This window comes from Phyllobates terribilis, unplaced genomic scaffold (genome assembly GCF_046119375.1).
Source record: "Phyllobates terribilis strain yellow unplaced genomic scaffold, ASM4611937v1 Scaffold_1__5_contigs__length_1240528914, whole genome shotgun sequence".
Classification (NCBI taxonomy): domain Eukaryota; kingdom Metazoa; phylum Chordata; class Amphibia; order Anura; family Dendrobatidae; genus Phyllobates; species Phyllobates terribilis.
Genome location: NW_027362761.1, coordinates 1,199,125,825 through 1,199,148,468, shown reverse-complemented (window position 1 = coordinate 1,199,148,468; position 22,644 = coordinate 1,199,125,825). Strand labels below are relative to the sequence as shown.

Sequence of the window (22,644 nt, the reverse complement as noted above, 5' to 3'; positions counted from 1 at the left end):
ACCACCAGGGATACTAGAACAACCCCCCTCCCTGTACCAGACCACCAGGGATACTAGAACAACCCCCCTCCCTGTACCAGACCACCAGGGATACTAGAACAACCCCCCCCTCTCACTGTACCAGACCACCAGGGATACTAGAACAACCCCCCCCTCTCACTGTACCAGACCACCAGGGATACTAGAACAACCCCCCCCTCTCACTGTACCAGACCACCAGGAATACTAGAACAACCCCCCCCTCACTGTACCAGACCACCAGAGATACTAGAACAACCCCCCCTCACTGTACCAGACCACCAGGAATACTACAACTACCCCCTCTCTCTGTACCAGACCACCAGGGATACTAGAACAACCCCCCTCCCTCATTGTACCAGACCACCAGAGATACTAGAACAACCCCCCTCCCTCACTGTACCAGACCACCAGAGATACTAGAACAACCCCCCCCCCTCCCTGTACCAGACCACCAGAGATACTAGAACAACCCCCCCTCTCTGTACCAGGCCACCAGAGATACTAGAACAACCCCCCTCTCTGTACCAGACCACCAGGGATACTAGAACAACCCCCCTCCCTGTACCAGACAACCAGGGATACTAGAACAACCCCCCTCCCTGTACCAGACCACCAGGGATACTAGAACAACCCCCCCCTCACTGTACCAGACCACCAGAGATACTAGAACGCCCCCCCCTCACTGTACCAGACCACCAGAGATACTAGAACGCCCCCCCCTCACTGTACCAGACCACCAGAGATACTAGAACAACCCCCCTCCCTCACTGTACCAGGCCACCAGAGATACTAGAACGCCCCCCCCTCACTGTACCAGACCACCAGAGATACTAGAACGCCCCCCCTCACTGTACCAGACCACCAGAGATACTAGAACAACCCCCCTCCCTGTACCAGACCACCAGGGATACTAGAACAACCCCCCCTCACTGTACCAGACCACCAGAGATACTAGAACAACCCCCCCCTCACTGTACCAGACCACCAGAGATACTAGAACAACCCCCCCTCACTGTACCAGACCACCAGGGATACTAGAACAACCCCCCTCCCTGTACCAGACCACCAGGGATACTAGAACAACCCCCCTCCCTCATTGTACCAGACCACCAGAGATACTAGAACAACCCCCCTCCCTCCCTGTACCAGACCACCAGAGATACTAGAACAACCCCCCCTCTCTGTACCAGACCACCAGGGATACTAGAACAACCCCCCCTCTCTGTACCAGACCACCAGAGATACTAGAACAACCCCCCCCCTCCCTGTACCAGGCCACCAGAGATACTAGAACAACCCCCCTCCCTCTCTGTACCAGGCCACCAGAGATACTAGAACAACCCCCCTCCCTGTACCAGACCACCAGGGATACTAGAACAACCCCCCTCCCTGTACCAGACCACCAGGGATACTAGAACAACCCCCCTCACTGTACCAGACCACCAGGAATACTAGAACAACCCCCCCGTCACTGTACCAGGCCACCAGAGATACTAGAACAACCCCCCCCCTCCCTGTACCAGACCACCAGGAATACTAGAACAACCCCCCCTCACTGTACCAGACCACCAGGGATACTAGAACAACCCCCCTCCCTGTACCAGACTACCAGGGATACTAGAACAACCCCCCCTCACTGTACCAGACCACCAGAGATACTAGAACAACCCCCTCCCCTCACTGTACCAGACCACCGGGGATACTAGAACAACCCCCCTCCCTGTACCAGACCACCAGGGATACTAGAACAACCCCCCTCCCTGTACCAGACCACCAGGGATACTAGAACAACCCCCCCCTCACTGTACCAGACCACCAGGAATACTAGAACAACCCCCCTCCCTGTACCAGACCACCAGGGATACTAGAACAACCCCCTCCCCTCACTGTACCAGACCACCAGGGATACTAGAACAACCCCCCTCCCTGTACCAGACCACCAGGGATACTAGAACAACCCCCCTCACTGTACCAGACCACCAGGAATACTAGAACAACCCCCCCTCACTGTACCAGACAACCAGGGATACTAGAACAACCCCCCCTCACTGTACCAGACAACCAGGGATACTAGAACAACCCCCCTCCCTGTACCAGACCACCAGGGATACTAGAACAACCCCCCTGCCTCACTGTACCAGACAACCAGGGATACTAGAACAACCCCCCTCTCTGTACCAGACCACCAGGAATACTAGAACAACCCCCTCCCCTCACTGTACCAGACCACCAGGGATACTAGAACAACCCCCCTCCCTGTACCAGGCCACCAGGAATACTAGAACAACCCCCCTCCCTGTACCAGGCCACCAAGAATACTAGAACAACCCCCCCCCCCTCCCTGTACCAGACCACCAGGGATACTAGAACAACCCCCTCCCCTCACTGTAACAGACCACCAGGGATACTAGAACAACCCCCCTCCCTGTATCAGACCACCAGGGATACTAGAACAACCCCCCCTCCCTGTACCAGGCCACCAGGAATACTAGAACAACCCCCCTCCCTCACTGTACCAGACCACCAGGGATACTAGAACAACCCCCCCCCCTCTCTGTACCAGACCACCAGGAATACTAGAACAACCCCCTCCCCTCACTGTACCAGACCACCAGGGATACTAGAACAACCCCCCCCCCTCTCTGTACCAGACCACCAGGAATACTAGAACAACCCCCCCCCCTCACTGTACCAGACCACCAGGGATACTAGAACAACCCCCCTCCCTGTACCAGGCCACCAAGAATACTAGAACAACCCCCCTCCCTGTACCAGGCCACCAAGAATACTAGAACAACCCCCCTCCCTGTACCAGACCACCAGGGATACTAGAACAACCCCCCTCCCTGTACCAGACCACCAGGGATACTAGAACAACCCCCTCCCCTCACTGTAACAGACCACCAGGGATACTAGAACAACTCCCCTCCCTGTATCAGACCACCAGGGATACTAGAACAACCCCCCCTCCCTGTATCAGACCACCAGGGATACTAGAACAACCCCCCTCCCTGTACCAGACCACCAGGGATACTAGAACAACCCCCCTCCCTGTACCAGACCACCAGGGATACTAGAACAACCCCCCTCCCTGTACCAGACCACCAGGGATACTAGAACAACCCACCCCCACTCACTGTACCAGACCACCAGGGATACTAGAACAACCCCCCTCACTGTACCAGACCACCAGGGATACTAGAACAACCCCCCCTCTCTGTACCAGACCACCAGGGATACTAGAACAACCCCCCCTCTCTGTACCAGACCACCAGGGATACTAGAACAACCCCCCTCCCTGTACCAGACCACCAGGGATACTAGAACAACCCCCCCCTCTCTGTACCAGGCCACCTGAGATACTAGAACCATCCCCCTCCCTGTACCAGACCACCAGGGATACTAGAACAACCCCCCTCCCTGTACCAGACAACCAGGGATACTAGAACAACCCCCCTCCCTGTACCAGACCACCAGGGATACTAGAACAACCCCCCCCTCTCACTGTACCAGACCACCAGGGATACTAGAACAACCCCCCCTCTCACTGTACCAGACCACCAGGAATACTAGAACAACCCCCCCCTCACTGTACCAGACCACCAGAGATACTAGAACAACCCCCCCTCACTGTACCAGACCACCAGGAATACTACAACTACCCCCTCTCTCTGTACCAGACCACCAGGGATACTAGAACAACCCCCCTCCCTCATTGTACCAGACCACCAGAGATACTAGAACAACCCCCCTCCCTCACTGTACCAGACCACCAGAGATACTAGAACAACCCCCCTCCCTCACTGTACCAGACCACCAGAGATACTAGAACAACCCCCCTCCCTCACTGTACCAGACCACCAGAGATACTACAACAACCCCCCTCTCTGTACCAGACCACCAGGAATACTAGAACAACCCCCCCCCCCCTCCCTGTACCAGACCACCAGAGATACTAGAACAACCCCCCCTCTCTGTACCAGGCCACCAGAGATACTAGAACAACCCCCCTTCTCTGTACCAGACCACCAGGGATACTAGAACAACCCCCCTCCCTGTACCAGACAACCAGAGATACTAGAACAACCCCCCTCCCTGTACCAGACCACCAGGGATACTAGAACAACCCCCCCTCACTGTACCAGACCACCAGAGATACTAGAACAACCCCCCCCTCACTGTACCAGACCACCAGAGATACTAGAACAACCCCCCCTCACTGTACCAGACCACCAGGGATACTAGAACAACCCCCCTCACTGTACCAGACCACCAGAGATACTAGAACGCCCCCCCCTCACTGTACCAGACCACCAGGAATACTAGAACAACCCCCCCTCTCTGTACCAGACCACCAGGGATACTAGAACAACCCCCCTCCCTCACTGTACCAGGCCACCAGAGATACTAGAAGAACCCCCCCTCTCTGTACCAGACCACCAGGGATACTAGAACAACCCCCCTCCCTCACTGTACCAGACCACCAGAGATACTAGAACAACCCCCCCTCTCTGTACCAGACCACCAGGGATACTAGAACAACCCCCCCCCTCCCTGTACCAGGCCACCAGAGATACTAGAACAACCCCCCTCCCTCTCTGTACCAGGCCACCAGAGATACTAGAACAACCCCCCTCCCTGTACCAGACCACCAGGGATACTAGAACAACCCCCCTCCCTGTACCAGACCACCAGGGATACTAGAACAACCCCCCTCACTGTACCAGACCACCAGGAATACTAGAACAACCCCCCCCTCACTGTACCAGGCCACCAGAGATACTAGAACAACCCCCCCCTCCCTGTACCAGACCACCAGGAATACTAGAACAACCCCCCCTCACTGTACCAGACCACCAGGGATACTAGAACAACCCCCCTCCCTGTACCAGACCACCAGGGATACTAGAACAACCCCCCTCACTGTACCAGACCACCAGGAATACTAGAACAACCCCCCCTCACTGTACCAGACCACCAGGGATACTAGAACAACCCCCCTCCCTGTACCAGACCACCAGGGATACTAGAACAACCCCCCTCCCTGTACCAGACCACCAGGGATACTAGAACAACCCCCCTCCCTGTACCAGACCACCAGGGATACTAGAACAACCCCCCTCCCTGTACCAGGCCACCAGGAATACTAGAACAACCCCCCCCCCTCACTGTACCAGACCACCAGGGATACTAGAACAACCCCCCCCCCCTCACTGTACCAGACCACCAGGGATACTAGAACAACCCCCCCCCCTCACTGTACCAGACCACCAGGGATACTAGAACAACCCCCCTCCCTGTACCAGACCACCAGAGATACTAGAACAACCCCCCCCCCCCTCCCTGTACCAGACCACCAGGGATACTAGAACAACCCCCCCCCTCCCTGTACCAGACCACCAGGGATACTAGAACAACCCCCCTCCCTGTACCAGGCCACCAGGAATACTAGAACAACCCCCCTCCCTCACTGTACCAGACCACCAGGGATACTAGAACAACCCCCCCCCCCCTCTCTGTACCAGACCACCAGGAATACTAGAACAACCCCCTCCCCTCACTGTACCAGACCACCAGGGATACTAGAACAACCCCCCTCCCTGTACCAGGCCACCAAGAATACTAGAACAACCCCCCCCCCCTCACTGTACCAGACCACCAGGGATACTAGAACAACCCCCTCCCCTCACTGTAACAGACCACCAGGGATACTAGAACAACCCCCCTCCCTGTACCAGACCACCAGGGATACTAGAACAACCCCCCTCCCTGTATCAGACCACCAGGGATACTAGAACAACCCCCCCTCCCTGTACCAGACCACCAGGGATACTAGAACAACCCCCCTCCCTGTACCAGACCACCAGGGATACTAGAACAACCCCCCTCCCTGTACCAGACCACCAGGGATACAAGAACAACCCCCCTCCCTGTACCAGACCACCAGGGATACTAGAACAACCCCCCCCCCTCCCTGTACCAGACCACCAGGGATACTAGAACAACCCCCCTCCCTGTACCAGGCCACCAGGAATACTAGAACAACCCCCCTCCCTCACTGTACCAGACCACCAGGGATACTAGAACAACCCCCTCCCCTCACTGTACCAGACCACCAGGGATACTAGAACAACCCCCCCCCCCTCTCTGTACCAGACCACCAGGAATACTAGAACAACCCCCCCCCCTCACTGTACCAGACCACCAGGGATACTAGAACAACCCCCCTCCCTGTACCAGGCCACCAAGAATACTAGAACAACCCCCCCCCCCTCCCTGTACCAGACCACCAGGGATACTAGAACAACCCCCCTCCCTGTACCAGACCACCAGGGATACTAGAACACCCCCCCCCCCCTCCCTGTACCAGACCACCAGGGATACTAGAACAACCCCCCTCCCTCACTGTACCAGGCCACCAGAGATACTAGAAGAACCCCCCCTCTCTGTACCAGACCACCAGGGATACTAGAACAACCCCCCTCCCTCACTGTACCAGACCACCAGAGATACTAGAACAACCCCCCCTCTCTGTACCAGACCACCAGGGATACTAGAACAACCCCCCCCCTCCCTGTACCAGGCCACCAGAGATACTAGAACAACCCCCCTCCCTCTCTGTACCAGGCCACCAGAGATACTAGAACCCCCCTCCCTGTACCAGACCACCAGGGATACTAGAACAACCCCCCTCCCTGTACCAGACCACCAGGGATACTAGAACAACCCCCCTCACTGTACCAGACCACCAGGAATACTAGAACAACCCCCCCCTCACTGTACCAGGCCACCAGAGATACTAGAACAACCCCCCCCCTCCCTGTACCAGACCACCAGGAATACTAGAACAACCCCCCCTCACTGTACCAGACCACCAGGGATACTAGAACAACCCCCCTCCCTGTACCAGACCACCAGGGATACTAGAACAACCCCCCTCACTGTACCAGACCACCAGGAATACTAGAACAACCCCCCCTCACTGTACCAGACCACCAGGGATACTAGAACAACCCCCCTCCCTGTACCAGACCACCAGGGATACTAGAACAACCCCCTCCCCTCACTCTAACAGACCACCAGGGATACTAGAACAACCCCCCTCCCTGTACCAGACCACCAGGGATACTAGAACAACCCCCCTCCCTGTACCAGACCACCAGGGATACTAGAACAACCCCCCTCCCTGTACCAGACCACCAGGGATACTAGAACAACCCCCCTCCCTGTACCAGGCCACCAGGAATACTAGAACAACCCCCCCCCCTCACTGTACCAGACCACCAGGGATACTAGAACAACCCCCCCCCCCTCACTGTACCAGACCACCAGGGATACTAGAACAACCCCCCCCCCTCACTGTACCAGACCACCAGGGATACTAGAACAACCCCCCTCCCTGTACCAGACCACCAGAGATACTAGAACAACCCCCCCCCCCTCCCTGTACCAGACCACCAGGGATACTAGAACAACCCCCCCCCCTCCCTGTACCAGACCACCAGGGATACTAGAACAACCCCCCTCCCTGTACCAGGCCACCAGGAATACTAGAACAACCCCCCTCCCTCACTGTACCAGACCACCAGGGATACTAGAACAACCCCCCCCCCCTCACTGTACCAGACCACCAGGGATACTAGAACAACCCCCCCCCCTCACTGTACCAGACCACCAGGGATACTAGAACAACCCCCCTCCCTGTACCAGACCACCAGAGATACTAGAACAACCCCCCCCCCTCCCTGTACCAGACCACCAGGGATACTAGAACAACCCCCCCCCCTCCCTGTACCAGACCACCAGGGATACTAGAACAACCCCCCTCCCTGTACCAGGCCACCAGGAATACTAGAACAACCCCCCTCCCTCACTGTACCAGACCACCAGGGATACTAGAACAACCCCCCCCCCCCTCTCTGTACCAGACCACCAGGAATACTAGAACAACCCCCTCCCCTCACTGTACCAGACCACCAGGGATACTAGAACAACCCCCCTCCCTGTACCAGGCCACCAAGAATACTAGAACAACCCCCCCCCCCTCACTGTACCAGACCACCAGGGATACTAGAACAACCCCCTCCCCTCACTGTAACAGACCACCAGGGATACTAGAACAACCCCCCTCCCTGTACCAGACCACCAGGGATACTAGAACAACCCCCCTCCCTGTATCAGACCACCAGGGATACTAGAACAACCCCCCCTCCCTGTACCAGACCACCAGGGATACTAGAACAACCCCCCTCCCTGTACCAGACCACCAGGGATACAAGAACAACCCCCCTCCCTGTACCAGACCACCAGGGATACTAGAACAACCCCCTCCCCTCACTGTAACAGACCACCAGGGATACTAGAACAACCCCCCTCCCTGTACCAGACCACCAGGGATACTAGAACAACCCCCCCTCCCTGTACCAGACCACCAGGGATACTAGAACAACCCCCCTCCCTGTACCAGACCACCAGGGATACTAGAACAACCCCCCTCCCTGTACCAGACCACCAGGGATACAAGAACAACCCCCCTCCCTGTACCAGACCACCAGAGATACTAGAACAACCCCCCCTCTCTGTACCAGACCACCAGGGATACTAGAACAACCCCCCCTCCCTGTACCAGACCACCAGGGATACTAGAACAACCCCCCCCTCCCTGTACCAGACCACCAGGGATACTAAAACAACCCCCCCCTCCCTGTACCAGACCACCAGGAATACTAGAACAACCCCCCCCTCACTGTACCAGACCACCAGGGATACTAGAACAACCCCCCCCCCTCACTGTACCTGACCACCAGAGATACTAGAACAACCCCCCCTCTCTGTACCAGACCACCAGGGATACAAGAACAACCCCCCTCCCTGTACCAGACCACCAGGGATACTAGAACAACCCCCTCCCCTCACTGTAACAGACCACCAGGGATACTAGAACAACCCCCCTCCCTGTACCAGACCACCAGGGATACTAGAACAACCCCCCCTCCCTGTACCAGACCACCAGGGATACTAGAACAACCCCCCTCCCTGTACCAGACCACCAGGGATACTAGAACAACCCCCCTCCCTGTACCAGACCACCAGGGATACAAGAACAACCCCCCTCCCTGTACCAGACCACCAGAGATACTAGAACAACCCCCCCTCTCTGTACCAGACCACCAGGGATACTAGAACAACCCCCCCTCCCTGTACCAGACCACCAGGGATACTAGAACAACCCCCCCCTCCCTGTACCAGACCACCAGGGATACTAAAACAACCCCCCCCTCCCTGTACCAGACCACCAGGAATACTAGAACAACCCCCCCCTCACTGTACCAGACCACCAGGGATACTAGAACAACCCCCCCCCCTCACTGTACCTGACCACCAGAGATACTAGAACAACCCCCCCTCTCTGTACCAGACCACCAGAGATACTAGAACAACCCCCCCTCTCTGTACCAGACCACCAGGGATACTAGAACAACCCCCCCCTCCCTGTACCAGACCACCAGGAATACTAGAATAAACACCCCCACAGTAGTAGACCACCAGTGATACTAGCACAACAGAATAACACTTAGGCTGCGTTCACACATTGCGTATTTTCGCGCGCTTCTTTGCGCGCGCTTTTTGAAAATACGCAATGTGCTTTGTGTCTGCCAGCAAAGTGAATGGGAAATTCACTTTTCCGTTCAGATACTGTGTAATTTTCCGCAGCGGGAAAGCGCAGCTGCGTAAAGAATTGGCATGTCAATTCTTTACGCAGCTGCGTCCTGCGCTTTCTCCTATTGTGCCCATTATAAGCGATGGAATTACGCAGCGGTGTTCACACACTGCGTAATTCCATCGCTTTTTTACGGAGGCGCAGGATGGATACTCACCTACCCGATGTCAGGGGAGAGGCGTCCGGTCCGGTCCAATCCCGCGCTTCCAGCATCTGCCGGTGAGCCGATCAGCTGTTAGCTAACCGGCCGGCCAGCTGATTACAAGCCGGTCACGTGACAGTCAGCTGATCGCTTCACGGCAGATGCTGCAAGCGCGGGACGGAGCGGACGCGTCTCTCATCCATCGGGTAGGTGAGTACCCATAGTCTGTACATACACTGCTAGGGACACACACACGACACATAGACACACAGGACACAGACAGTACACGTCACCCTTCATTTTCACGCTGCGCTCTTTTACGCAGTGTGTGAATGGAGGTGCTTTTTTTTACCTGCTTAAAAAAACGCAGGTAAAAAAAAAAGCAGGAAAATACGCAATGTGTGAACGCAGCCTTACTGTTCTAGCCCACCAAGGTCACTAGAATTAACTCGCTCCCAGTCCTAGATGACCAGGAATATTGACATTAATTTAACTCTCTGCCCTAGACCACCCGGCAGCTTATCCTGCACTATTAACCTTTTCACAGCCCCGCACCACCAGGAATCCTTAACATTAAACCCCGCACTGTCCTAGACCATCAGATACAGGTATAATCGCTCTCACTGCCTTAAACCCCCAGGAATTCTTACATCACCCGGGTATACAGTGCCAGAAGTAAGTACACCCCAAACTGCTCTAGTCCACCAGGGATCTAAACAATTACCTTTACCACTTCAATGCCACTTTGCTTAGTGATTGTGGGTATTTGGCAGCTTTACAGCTAGTTTAATGCATCACTGAACGGTAATGTTTATTTCATGCAGCTCAGTATTTATTAAAGGGAAGATAATCCAGAGACTTGGGGGGTGACGAGGATCCCGGCCCCTCCACGGCGGCCATACTACTCTACCCCCAGGTTGTATAGACATTTTGCAGACCGCAGGACTCACGGTCAGCGCCTCTTCTCTGCTCTCCCGGTTACGACCTCCTCGCTGCGAGGTTCTGGGACAGTAAGTGAGCGAATCTTACCGTCTGTGAAATCCAGGTGGTAGACGGGCAGCCTGCGCGCGATATCATCGAATATTCCCTTTCCCACATTTAAGAATTCCTTTAACTGCAAAGAAGGAGGGAACAGTATGAGGGTCCGGCAGTGACGACCGCACAATCATTAAAAATCACACATGAGACACCATCACGGCAGAGGCAGGATGACCTGAACGCTACGCAACACCAATCACGGTCAATGAGGGGCTATGGAGGTCTCTGCAGACCCCATTACATATGCGACCACACAGGGAAAGGAGGATGAAAATGGACGACCGCATTACGAGCTGAAAGGGAGATACAGTCATGGCCGAAAGTTTTCGCACCCTTGAAATTGTTCCAGAAAATGAAGTATTTCTCCCAGAAAATTATCACAGTTACACATTTGTTATACTCTCCTTTTATTTCCTTTAGGTGTATTGGAACAACAGAGAAAAAAAGGCAAATTGGACATAATTTCACTCAAAACCCTAAAAATGGGCCGGACAAAATTGTTGGCCCCTTTCCAAAATTGTGTGTAAACAACTTTGTTTCAAGCACAAGTCTCGTTCAAACTCACCTGTGGCAAGTAACAGGTGTGGGCAACATGAAAATCACACCTGAAACCAGATAGAAAGGGGAGAGGTTGACTCAATCTTTGGATTGTGTGTCCGTATGTCACACTAAGACTGGAGAACAGAAAGAGGAGAAGAGAACTGTCTGAGGACTTGAGAACCAAAATTGTTGACCAATATCAATGAGTCACAAGTCCATCTCCAGAGATCTTGCTGTTCCTTTGTCCATGGTGCGCAACATAACCAAGAAGTTTACAACCCATGGCACTGTGGCTAATCTCCCTGGATGTGGACAGCAGAGAAAAATTGATGAAATGTTGCCACACAGTATAGTCCATATGGTGAATAAGCAGCCCCAATCAAGGTGCAAAGAAATTCAAGCTGTCCTGCAGGCTCAGGGTGCATCTGTATCAGCGTGAACTATCTGTCGACATTTGAATGAAATGAAACGCTATGGCAGGAGACCCAGGAGGATCCTACTACTGACAGACATAAAAAAAGCTAGACTGCAGTTTGCCAAAATCCTTCTGGGAAAGTGTCTTTTGGACAGATGAGACCAAGATGGAGCTTTTTGGTAAAGCACATCTTTCTACTGTTTACCGAAAAGAAATGAGGCCTACAGAGAAAAGAACACAGTACCAACAGTCAAATATGGTGGAGGTTCAAAGATGTTTTGGGGTTGCTTTGCTGCCTCAGGCACTGGGTGCCTTGACTTAGGTAATCTTCAGATTTCATGATACCTTGCACAAAGGCTTTTGGGTGGCAATGTAGTGCCCAGTGTCAGAAAGCTGTGTGTGCGTCCTAGATCATGGGTCTTCAAGCAGAACAATGACCCCAAACATACTTCAAGAAGCCCCCAGAAATGGATGGAAACAAAGAGTTCTGAAGTGACAGCAATGAGTGCGGATCTAAATCCCATTGATCACCTGTCCTGTGGAGAGATCTTACATTTGCTGTTGGGAGAAGACGTCTTCACATATGAGAGACCTGGAGATGTTTGTAAGAAGAGTCCAAGATCCCAGCTGAGAGGTGTAAGAAGCTTTATGATGGTTATCGGAAGTGACTGATTGCAGTTATTTATTCCAGAGGGCGTGCAACCAAATATTAAGTCGAGGGAGCCAACAATTCTGCCTGGCCCATTTTTTGGGTTTTGTATGACATTTTGTCCAATTTTCCTCTTTTTCTTTGTATTTTTTTGTGTTGTTCCAACACACACAAAGGAAATAAACCTGTGTATAACAAAACGTGTGGAATTGTAATAATGTTCTGGGAGAAATACGTCATTTTCTGGAAAAATTTCAAGGGGGCCAACACTTTCAGCCATGACTGTAGCAGGTGACGCACAGGATTTATCCCATAAGATGTGGAAATAATTGTACGGATAACAACACTGGTTGTTGTCAGTGAATAGAAACTCCCCATATTACACACGGCAATGGAGGCAACTGATCAGCGACTCAAGCAGCGAACATCCAAGTGCAGGATCACGTGCAGCACACAACACCGAGGAGATCCACAAAGCGCCAGCCCACGGTAAGAAGCTCACGGCTGCCCCACGTCATCAAGGAGAGGGCGTAATACCAACAGCGCGAGCAATGCGGACAGCCGCGGGATCACCGGACAGGGAAAGGAGCAGGCGGTACGTCAGGAAGCAGCGCACGGCTAGGGCTGATATATGTATATATTACATGGAATGAAACGCAACAGCCCAAAGCATGAAAATACACCAATGTGCAGCGTTCATAGCCGGTCCACAGCCAGTGCCGGGGGCCGCCTGGGGCTTACAGCAGAGGGTGAGGGCAATGCCTGACAATGGCCAGAACCTCATCTATGGGGCAGTATTATAGCAGTTATATTCTTGTACATAGGAGCAGTATTATAGTAGTTATATTCCTGTACATAGGGGCAGTATTATAGTAGTTATATTCTTGTACATAGGGGCAGTATTATAGCAGTTATATTCTTGTACATAGGGGGCAGTATTATAGTAGTTATATTCTTGTACATAGGGAGCAGTATTATAGTAGTTATATTCTTGTACATAGGGAGCAGTATTATAGTAGTTATATTCTTGTACATAGGGGGCAGTATTATAGTAGTTATATTCTTGTACATAGGGGGCAGTATTATAGTAGTTATATTCTTGTACATAGGGGGCAGTATTATAGTAGTTATATTCTTGTACATAGGGGGCAGTATTATAGTAGTTATATTCTTGTACATAGGGGGCAGTATTATAGTAGTTATATTCTTGTACATAGGGGGCAGTATTATAGTAGTTATATTCTTGTACATAGGAGCAGTATTATAGTAGTTATATTCTTGTACGTAGGGGGCAGTATTATAGTAGTTCTATTCCTGTACATAGGGGGCAGTATTATAATAGTTATATTCTTGTACATAAGGGGCAGTATTATAGTAGTTATATTCTTGTATATAGGGGGCAGTATTATAGTAGTTATATTCTTGTACATAGGAGCAGTATTATAGTAGTTATATTCTTGTACATAAGGGGCAGTATTATAGTAGTTATATTCTTGTACATAGGAGCAGTATTATAGTAGTTATATTCTTGTACATAAGGGGCAGTATTATAGTAGTTATATTCCTGTACATAGGGGGCAGTATTATAATAGTTATATTCTTGTACATAAGGGGCAGTATTATAGTAGTTATATTCTTGTACATAGGGGGCAGTATTATAGTAGTTATATTCTTGTACATAGGAGCAGTATTATAGTAGTTATATTCTTGTACATAGGGGGCAGTATTATAGTAGTTATATTCTTGTACATAGGGGGCAGTATTATAGTAGTTATATTCTTCTACATAGGAGCAGTATTATAGTAGTTATATTCTTGTACGTAGGGGGCAGTATTATAGCAGTTATATTCTTGTACATAGGGGGCAGTATTATAGTAGTTATATTCTTGTACATAGGAGCAGTATTATAGTAGTTATATTCTTGTATATAGGGGGCAGTATTATAGTAGTTATATTCTTGTACATAGGAGCAGTATTATAGTAGTTATATTCTTGTACATAAGGGGCAGTATTATAGTAGTTATATTCCTGTACATAGGGGGCAGTATTATAATAGTTATATTCTTGTACATAAGGGGCAGTATTATAGTAGTTATATTCTTGTACATAAGGGGCAGTATTATAGTAGTTATATTCTTGTACATAAGGGGCAGTATTATAGTAGTTATATTCTTGTACATAGGGGCAGTATTATAGTAGTTATATTCTTGTACATAGGGGGCAGTATTATAGCAGTTATATTCTTGTACATAGGGGGCAGTATTATAGTAGTTATATTCTTGTGTTTATGGGCAGTATTATAGTAGTTATATTCTTGTACATAGGGGGCAGTATTATAGTAGTTATATTCTTGTGTTTATGGGCAGTATTATAGTAGTTATATTCTTGTACATAGGGGCAGTATTATAGTAGTTCTATTCTTGTACATAGGGGCAGTATTATAGGAGTTATATTCTTGTACATAGGGGGCAGTATTATAGTAGTTATATTCTTGTACATAGAGGCAGTATTATAGTAGTTATATTCTTGTACATAGGGGGCAGTATTGTAGTAGTTATATTCTTGTACATAGGGGGCAGTATTATAGTAGTTATATTCTTGTACATAGGGAGCAGTATTATAGTAGTTATATTCTTGTACATAGGAGCAGTATTATAGTAGTTATATTCTTGTACATAGGGGGCAGTATTATAGTAGTTATATTCTTGTACATAGGGGGCAGTATTATAGTAGTTATATACTTGTACATAGGGAGCAGTATTATAGTAGTTATATTCTTGTACATAGGGGCAGTATTATAGTAGTTATATTCTTGTACATAGGGGGCAGTATTATAGCAGTTATATTCTTGTACATAGGGGGCAGTATTATAGTAGTTATATTCTTGTGTTTATGGGCAGTATTATAGTAGTTATATTCTTGTACATAGGGGGCAGTATTATAGTAGTTATATTCTTGTGTTTATGGGCAGTATTATAGTAGTTATATTCTTGTACATAGGGGCAGTATTATAGTAGTTATATTCTTGTACATAGGGAGCAGTATTATAGTAGTTATATTCTTGTACATAGGGAGCAGTATTATAGTAGTTATATTCTTGTACATAGGGGGCAGTATTATAGTAGTTATATTCTTGTACATAGGGGGCAGTATTATAGTAGTTATATTCTTGTACATAGGGGCAGTATTATAGTAGTTATATTCTTGTACATAGGGGGCAGTATTATAGCAGTTATATTCTTGTACATAGGGGGCAGTATTATAGTAGTTATATTCTTGTGTTTATGGGCAGTATTATAGTAGTTATATTCTTGTACATAGGAGCAGTATTATAGTAGTTATATTCTTGTACATAGGAGCAGTATTATAGTAGTTATATTCTTATACATAGGGGGCAGTATTATAGTAGTTATATTCTTGTACATAGGAGCAGTATTATAGTAGGTATATTCTTGTACATAGGGGCAGTATTATAGTAGTTATATTCTTGTACATAGGGGCAGTATTATAGTAGTTATATTCTTGTACATAGGGGGCAGTATTATAGCAGTTATATTCTTGTACATAGGGGGCAGTATTATAGTAGTTATATTCTTGTACATAAGGAGCAGTATTATAGTAGTTATATTCTTGTACATAGGGGGCAGTATTATAGTAGTTATATTCTTGTACATAAGGAGCAGTATTATAGTAGTTATATTCTTGTACATAAGGAGCAGTATTATAGTAGTTATATTCTTGTACATAAGGAGCAGTATTCTAGTAGTTATATTCTTGTACATAGGGGGCAGTATTATAGTAGTTATATTCTTGTACATAGGAGCAGTATTATAGTAGGTATATTCTTGTACATAGGGGCAGTATTATAGTAGTTATATTCTTGTACATAGGGGCAGTATTATAGTAGTTATATTCTTGTACATAGGGGGCAGTATTATAGCAGTTATATTCTTGTACATAGGGGGCAGTATTATAGTAGTTATATTCTTGTACATAGGAGCAGTATTATAGTAGTTATATTCTTGTACATAGGGGGCAGTATTATAGTAGTTATATTTTTGGACACATCTTGCTTTTTGGCAATGAACCCTGCCTTATCTGCCATTACTAGAGAGTGCACATTATTTGCCACCTCGGCAGTAAACTACCAGCTAGCCCCGGCTACTAGCAATGACAGGCGGCTTGTGGTTCTGAGACACAGACCAGAAGACAGAAGAAGGAGTTGTGGCAGACCTGCCTGGAAGGCCCGGCTCGTCGAACCAGTAGCAAATCCTTTAGGAGAAGAGTTAAAAGGACAGAAATAAAAAGACAAGTGAACCAGCAATAAGTCTAATCTACAGAGAAGGCGACAGCCGTCAGCCATGGACTATTCACAGCCGCTTTCATCAACCTCCCATTCAGTTTACAAAACTTATTAGACAGAAATATTAGAAGCCATTGAATCGCGGGAAGAAATCAGAAGGATGGATGTAATAAGAAGATTAATAATAAAGAAACAAGGGTAAGAACAAAACTGGATTCCGGATGGTGGTTAATTATATATAAAAAGACTCATAGTCATAGTGTGTAAAGATTATCTATTCCCTCATCAGAAATCCGGACCCGTATGACCCACGGACAGTCAGTAAATTGAAGAAAGAAAAAGAAGAACAGTCCGACCATAAAGTCCCAGCACGTCGTATACGGTGAAGAACAAGGTCCGATTATTTATTACAGGTGAGAAGAATGGATAACAGAACAATGCCAATGAAAATATAACAAATTAAAAACATCTATAAAGCGGGCACATGTCCGGGGAACGAGTGAAGGTCCTGGAGGGACCGCTAGTCTCACAAATTCCAGCACGATATTAACGTCACATATACTAAATGGAACGTATATACATATATTGTACCAGAATCCTACCTATAGAATACATAGAAAGTACAGGTGATACAAATGTATATTAGATGGTAAAATAGAAAACACTGCTGTAATTGTGTTTACACATAAATGGATAATGTTACTGTTAATACGGATGCAGATCCGGTCTCCTACGGGGTAATTGTAGTAAAGGAGTATGTAAAGTGCTAGTGCAGGTTTTCTTATCCAAAAAAAAAACAAAGTAGAGACCAAAATCGCAGCAGCAGCAACAGTCGAATCATCATAGTAGCAGATTCAGAGAGGATAGGTTCGAAACGGTACTCATTTCATGCTAGCACATCTCATTGATGTATTACATCGAAACTTGTGTAAAGGAGACTTACAGTCAGATGGCTCCCTTGCCCGGACCGCATCCACCCTGACGCGCGTTTCAGCAAGCGCCTTCGTCAGGGGGTGGAGGCATCAGGGAGGCCGGAAGGATAAAAGTAAAGGAGAGACCAATCAGAGAGTGGGGGTGTGTTATTGCAAACCAATTGGGAAGTGGAGATGTGTTGTTGCAGACCACTAGTGGAGGAGGGAGAGTGGTATGACATATAGCGGGTTCCAGTGTCAGGTCGCCGCCATGACAACCATGTCATGTGACCAGCAGCTCCGAGAACCAATGGGAGAATCGAGAATCTGCTACTATGATGATTTGACTGTTGCTGCGTTTTTGTTCTCTACTTTGTTGTTTTTTTTGCACAATTGGATTAGTATACCTGCACTAGCACTTTACATACTCCTTTACTACAATTACCTCGTAGGAGACCGGATCTGCATCTGTATTAACAGTAACATTATCCATTTATGTGTAAACACAATTACAGCAGTGTTTTCTATTTTACCATCTAATATACATTTGTATCACCTGTACTTTCTATGTATTCTATAGGTAGGATTCTGGTACAATATATGTATATACGTTCCATTTAGTATATGTGACGTTAATATCGTGCTGGAATTTGTGAGACTAGCGGTCCCTCCAGGACCTTCACTCGTTCCCCGGACATGTGCCCGCTTTATAGATGTTTTTAATTTGTTATATTTTCATTGGCATTGTTCTGTTATCCATTCTTCTCACCTGTAATAAATAATCGGACCTTGTTCTTCACCGTATATGACGTGCTGGGACTTTATGGTCGGACTGTTCTTTTTCTTTCAGCAAAGATGGAAGTTTTTCACAATTCCATATAAATGAGCAGCCAAATAATGTGCTCTGGTCTCAGAGCCATCGCACCCCGGGGCCGGCTCCAGATCAACGAAGCCCACTGGGGGGGGCCGGCCCCAGATCAACGATGCCCACTGGGGGGGAGGGGGAGGCGGCCCCAGATCAACGACGCCCACTGAAGGGGGGGAGCCGGCCACAGATCATCGATGCCCACTGGGGGGGGCCGGCCACAGATCAACAATACCCACTGGGGGGGGCCGGCTCCAGATCAAAGATGCCCACTGGGAGGGCCGGCCCCAGATCAACGATGCCCACTGGGGGGGGTGGGCCGGCCGCAGATCAACGACGCCCACTGAGGGGGGGAGGGGGAGGCGGCCCCAGATCAACGATGCCCACTGGGGGGGGGCAGCCCCAGATCAACGACGCCCACTGGGGGGGAGCCGGCCCCAAGTCAATGATGCCCACTGGGGGGGGGGGGAGGCGGCCCCAGATCAACGACGCCCACTGAAGGGGGGGAGCCGGCCACAGATCATCGATGCCCACTGGGGGGGGGGGGGGGAGCCGGCCCCAGATCAACGATGCCCACTGGGGGGGGCCGGCCACAGATCAACAATACCCACTGGGGGGGGCCGGCCCCAGATCAACGATGCCCACTGGGGGGGGCCGGCCCCAGATCAACGATGCCCACTGGGGGGGGGGTGGGCCGGCTGCAGATCAACGACGCCCACTGGGGGGGAGGGGGAGGCGGCCCCAGATCAACGACGCCCACTGGGGGGGAGGGGGAGGCGGCCCCAGATCAACGACGCCCACCCACTGAAGGGGGGGAGCCGGCCACAGATCATCGATGCCCACTGGGGGGGAAGGGGGGAGCCGGCCCTAGATCAACGACGCCCACAGATTAACGACGTCTACAGAACGACACCCACTGGGGGGTCGGCCACAGATCAACGACGCCCACTGGGGGTCAGCCGCAGATCAACGACGCCCACTGGGGGGGCGGCGGCCACAGATCAACGACGCCGGTAGAGGATGTGATGCTGGACACTCACCTGTAGAGGTTTGTGGCTGCTAGCTTTGTGGCCATCTTTCCCTGAAGAGTGCTTGTTGGCTGCCGTCAGCAGGTGGCGCTGGTGCACCAACGCTTCCTTAAACTCCTCTACTGTTTTGGTCTCTAGAAGTTTCTGCCGGAACTCGATGTCGGAGAACATGGTGGCAAACGTCCGGCCGACCTCTGTTGCCGTTTTGGTACTTTTCTAAGCAGGAAGAGAGAAAATTATGGGAAATGGAGCATTATAATAATTACTGCCCTGGGGAAGGATTATCCCTTTATATCGCATTACTCCTTTATTCCAGCACCCAGTTGTCCGGCACTCGGACTCACCATTTTCGGCGGCGCCACGACGAGGATGACGAATCTGACTTCACAAGAGTTCTCCCCCCAGTTCTGCGGCTTCTCCAGTCGGCTGATGCAAACATGACGTTTCTGAAGTGTCTTTATACTGCAACTGTATGGCGGCACAAGAAATGGCGCTATGCCTAATGGGACATAAAACTTATACACACATAGCTGCAGAGTCCAGACCTCCTCTGCTATAACATCTGCACAAACACTGCGCCCCCCGCCAAAAGCTTCACAGCCAAGCAGCTGCATGCAGCCGTACATCACCAAGCACAATGCCGAGCGTCGGATGGAGTGGTGTAAGGCCGTCACCACCGGACTCTGGAGGAGACGTGTTCTGTGCGTTACCCCCTGACTGCATTGTGCCGTGTGGAGGAGGATAAATGTATGGGCTTGTTTTTTAGGGTTTGGATGAAGGGAAATCTTAATCTTCAGCATCAGACATTGGGGACGATTGCAGCTTTGTGGGAACAATTTGGGGTTCGCCCTTTTCTGTTCCCCATGACTGCGCCCAGGCTCCATACAGACATGGAGGGGGGAGGACATAAGCGGCCGCACAGAGCCCGGACCCCCCGCTCCATCCAACGCTGGACATTGCGCTTGTGCAGTGTATATGTACATGTGTGTGCGTCAGATAAAAGCGCCAGGGACGACTGAATGAAAGCATTGTTCCACGCAGACGTAAACAATTAGCTTGTAAGCAGATCCACATGGGGCTCTCCGCCAGTGATCGGGCTCCTGATGGACTTGGGGGGGGTTATAGTCCTCGTCTCATGTAGTTCGCTCACACTGAGAAAGTGCACCGTGTCTGCATGTGCTCCATAAACATCCAGAACGGAGCTAAAATATTAAATGTGAGTTATTCACCTTCCGGGACAATTTTCTTTTATTACTTAAATGCATGTTAACTGGGGCGACAAATCATTTTTGCTGTTGGGCTTAATTAAAATTTTTGCACGGTTTGGCTTTTATGGCCTCTGGGTAGTGCAGCTTTTTTTTTTTTTTTTTTTTTTTTTTTTTTTTTTTTTACAGGCTGCAGAATGAGATAACTGAGAATCGGTCAGTGAGCTCGCTGTGACGGTCTAACAGGAGGGTATGTATCTCAGCTGATTTATGACCACAGTCAATACATCGCAAGTAGAAAGTACCAGGAAACAAAGCCTGTAAAAGCAAAATCGTGCAAAAATTTTTTAAAAGAAACCCAACTGCAAATATAATTTAAAAAAAAAAAAAAAAAAAAAAATTGTCCAAAAAAGGTGGAGAACAGACCAACATGAACGGCCGTGAAGCCTCGAGTGTCACTTATTTTAGTGGACACAAATCGGTGCCACGTTCCAGGAAGATTGCCTGGTATAGAACCGTAGCCACTCATCTGTATCGTCTCTCCACGTCAGAAGCAGAAAAATAAAAAGTCTCTCTAGTCTATATTATCTAAAATATGCCCCAGACTACAGGAGGGGTGTTCAATAATGTATGTTTCCAGCAGACGGCAGGACACAAGCTCTTTGCAGTTGGTGACCCCCGGCGCTTCCATGGCCGCACTGTACTGCACTTGCCATCCTGTCACTTCCAGGGCTTTCATCAGATTGAACGTCTCCTGTGTCAGTTGCACGTTCAGACCAGTATCGTCTCTCGTCAGAAGCAGAAAAATAAAAAGTCTCTCTAGTCTATATTATCTAAAATATGCCCCAGACTACAGGAGGGGTGTTCAATAATGTATGTTTCCAGCAGACGGCAGGACACAAGCTCTTTGCAGTTGGTGACCCCCGGCGCTTCCATGGCCGCACTGTACTGCACTTGCCATCCTGTCACTTCCAGGGCTTTCATCAGATTGAACGTCTCCTGTGTCAGTTGCACGTTCAGACCAGTGTTTCATCACTTAAAATAATCCGAGAATCGAAGGCTCCTGGATTTTCTCTTAGCATATCTACCTTCTCTGGTGACAGGTTCTTTTGCTCCGGTGTCATCATTCATGGCACTCACCTGTGACATTATGAACGATACTGGAAACTGGGCCTTCTGAAATGCCTCATGAGCTATAACACTGACTATTACCTGACGATCTTCCAAAATCAGTCAAGGAAGCGGTGAACCATGGCCGCTGCCAAAGTATCAAGTCTTGAGGATAAAAAAGAGATTTATTCATGCAATGCATTTCAGAGTAGCTTTAAGCCTACCCGAAACGCGTTGCATGAATAAATCCGGTTTTTATCCGCAAGACTTCTGATACTTGGATTCACCTCCTCCTTCCTCTTCTCTATATACCTTGTTCTCCACCACTGGGAGCAGCAGCCAAACCTTGGATTTAATTCTACTCTTTACGGAAGTTGTGCCACGCATAACCCACATGTGATTGGCTAGTAGCCAGTCTACCCTCGCCCTATGCTAATGGTATCAACACAGAGCACCTGTCATTTTTCCTCGGCACATTTCCTCTGAAGATGCTTTGGCAGGTCGCCCTGAATAGGGGTCATCGTCAGATTTCCTACTTAATTTAAACGGCTTGGCCCAAAACTTTACTTAGTTGTAGGAAGGATGATCGGGATAAGGATCGGGATAAGGATCGGGATAAGGATCGGGATAAGGATCGGGATAAGGATCGGGATAAGGATCGGGATAAGGATCGGGATAAGGATCGGGATAAGGATC

General features: G+C 49.4%; 1 protein-coding gene across 17 annotated transcripts in view; it reads right to left on the bottom strand.

Annotated features, from left to right (window-relative positions):
- Positions 1-22,644, bottom strand: part of SLC4A11 (solute carrier family 4 member 11) — a 461,140-nt gene that overhangs the window by 46,467 nt on the left and 392,029 nt on the right. For 12 of the 17 annotated variants that reach the window (XM_073649336.1, XM_073649316.1, XM_073649323.1 and 9 more), the window contains 4 exons: positions 19,978-20,101; positions 19,646-19,849; positions 16,730-16,798; positions 10,914-10,998 (listed from right to left, as the gene is read on the bottom strand). In XM_073649336.1, coding sequence (XP_073505437.1) covers positions 10,914-10,998; positions 16,730-16,798; positions 19,646-19,849; positions 19,978-20,101 — 482 coding nt within the window. The remainder of the gene's footprint in view (positions 1-10,913; positions 10,999-16,729; positions 16,799-19,645; positions 19,850-19,977; positions 20,102-22,644) is intronic. The other 5 variants (XM_073649362.1, XM_073649422.1, XM_073649415.1 and 2 more) reach the window with 2 other exon arrangements.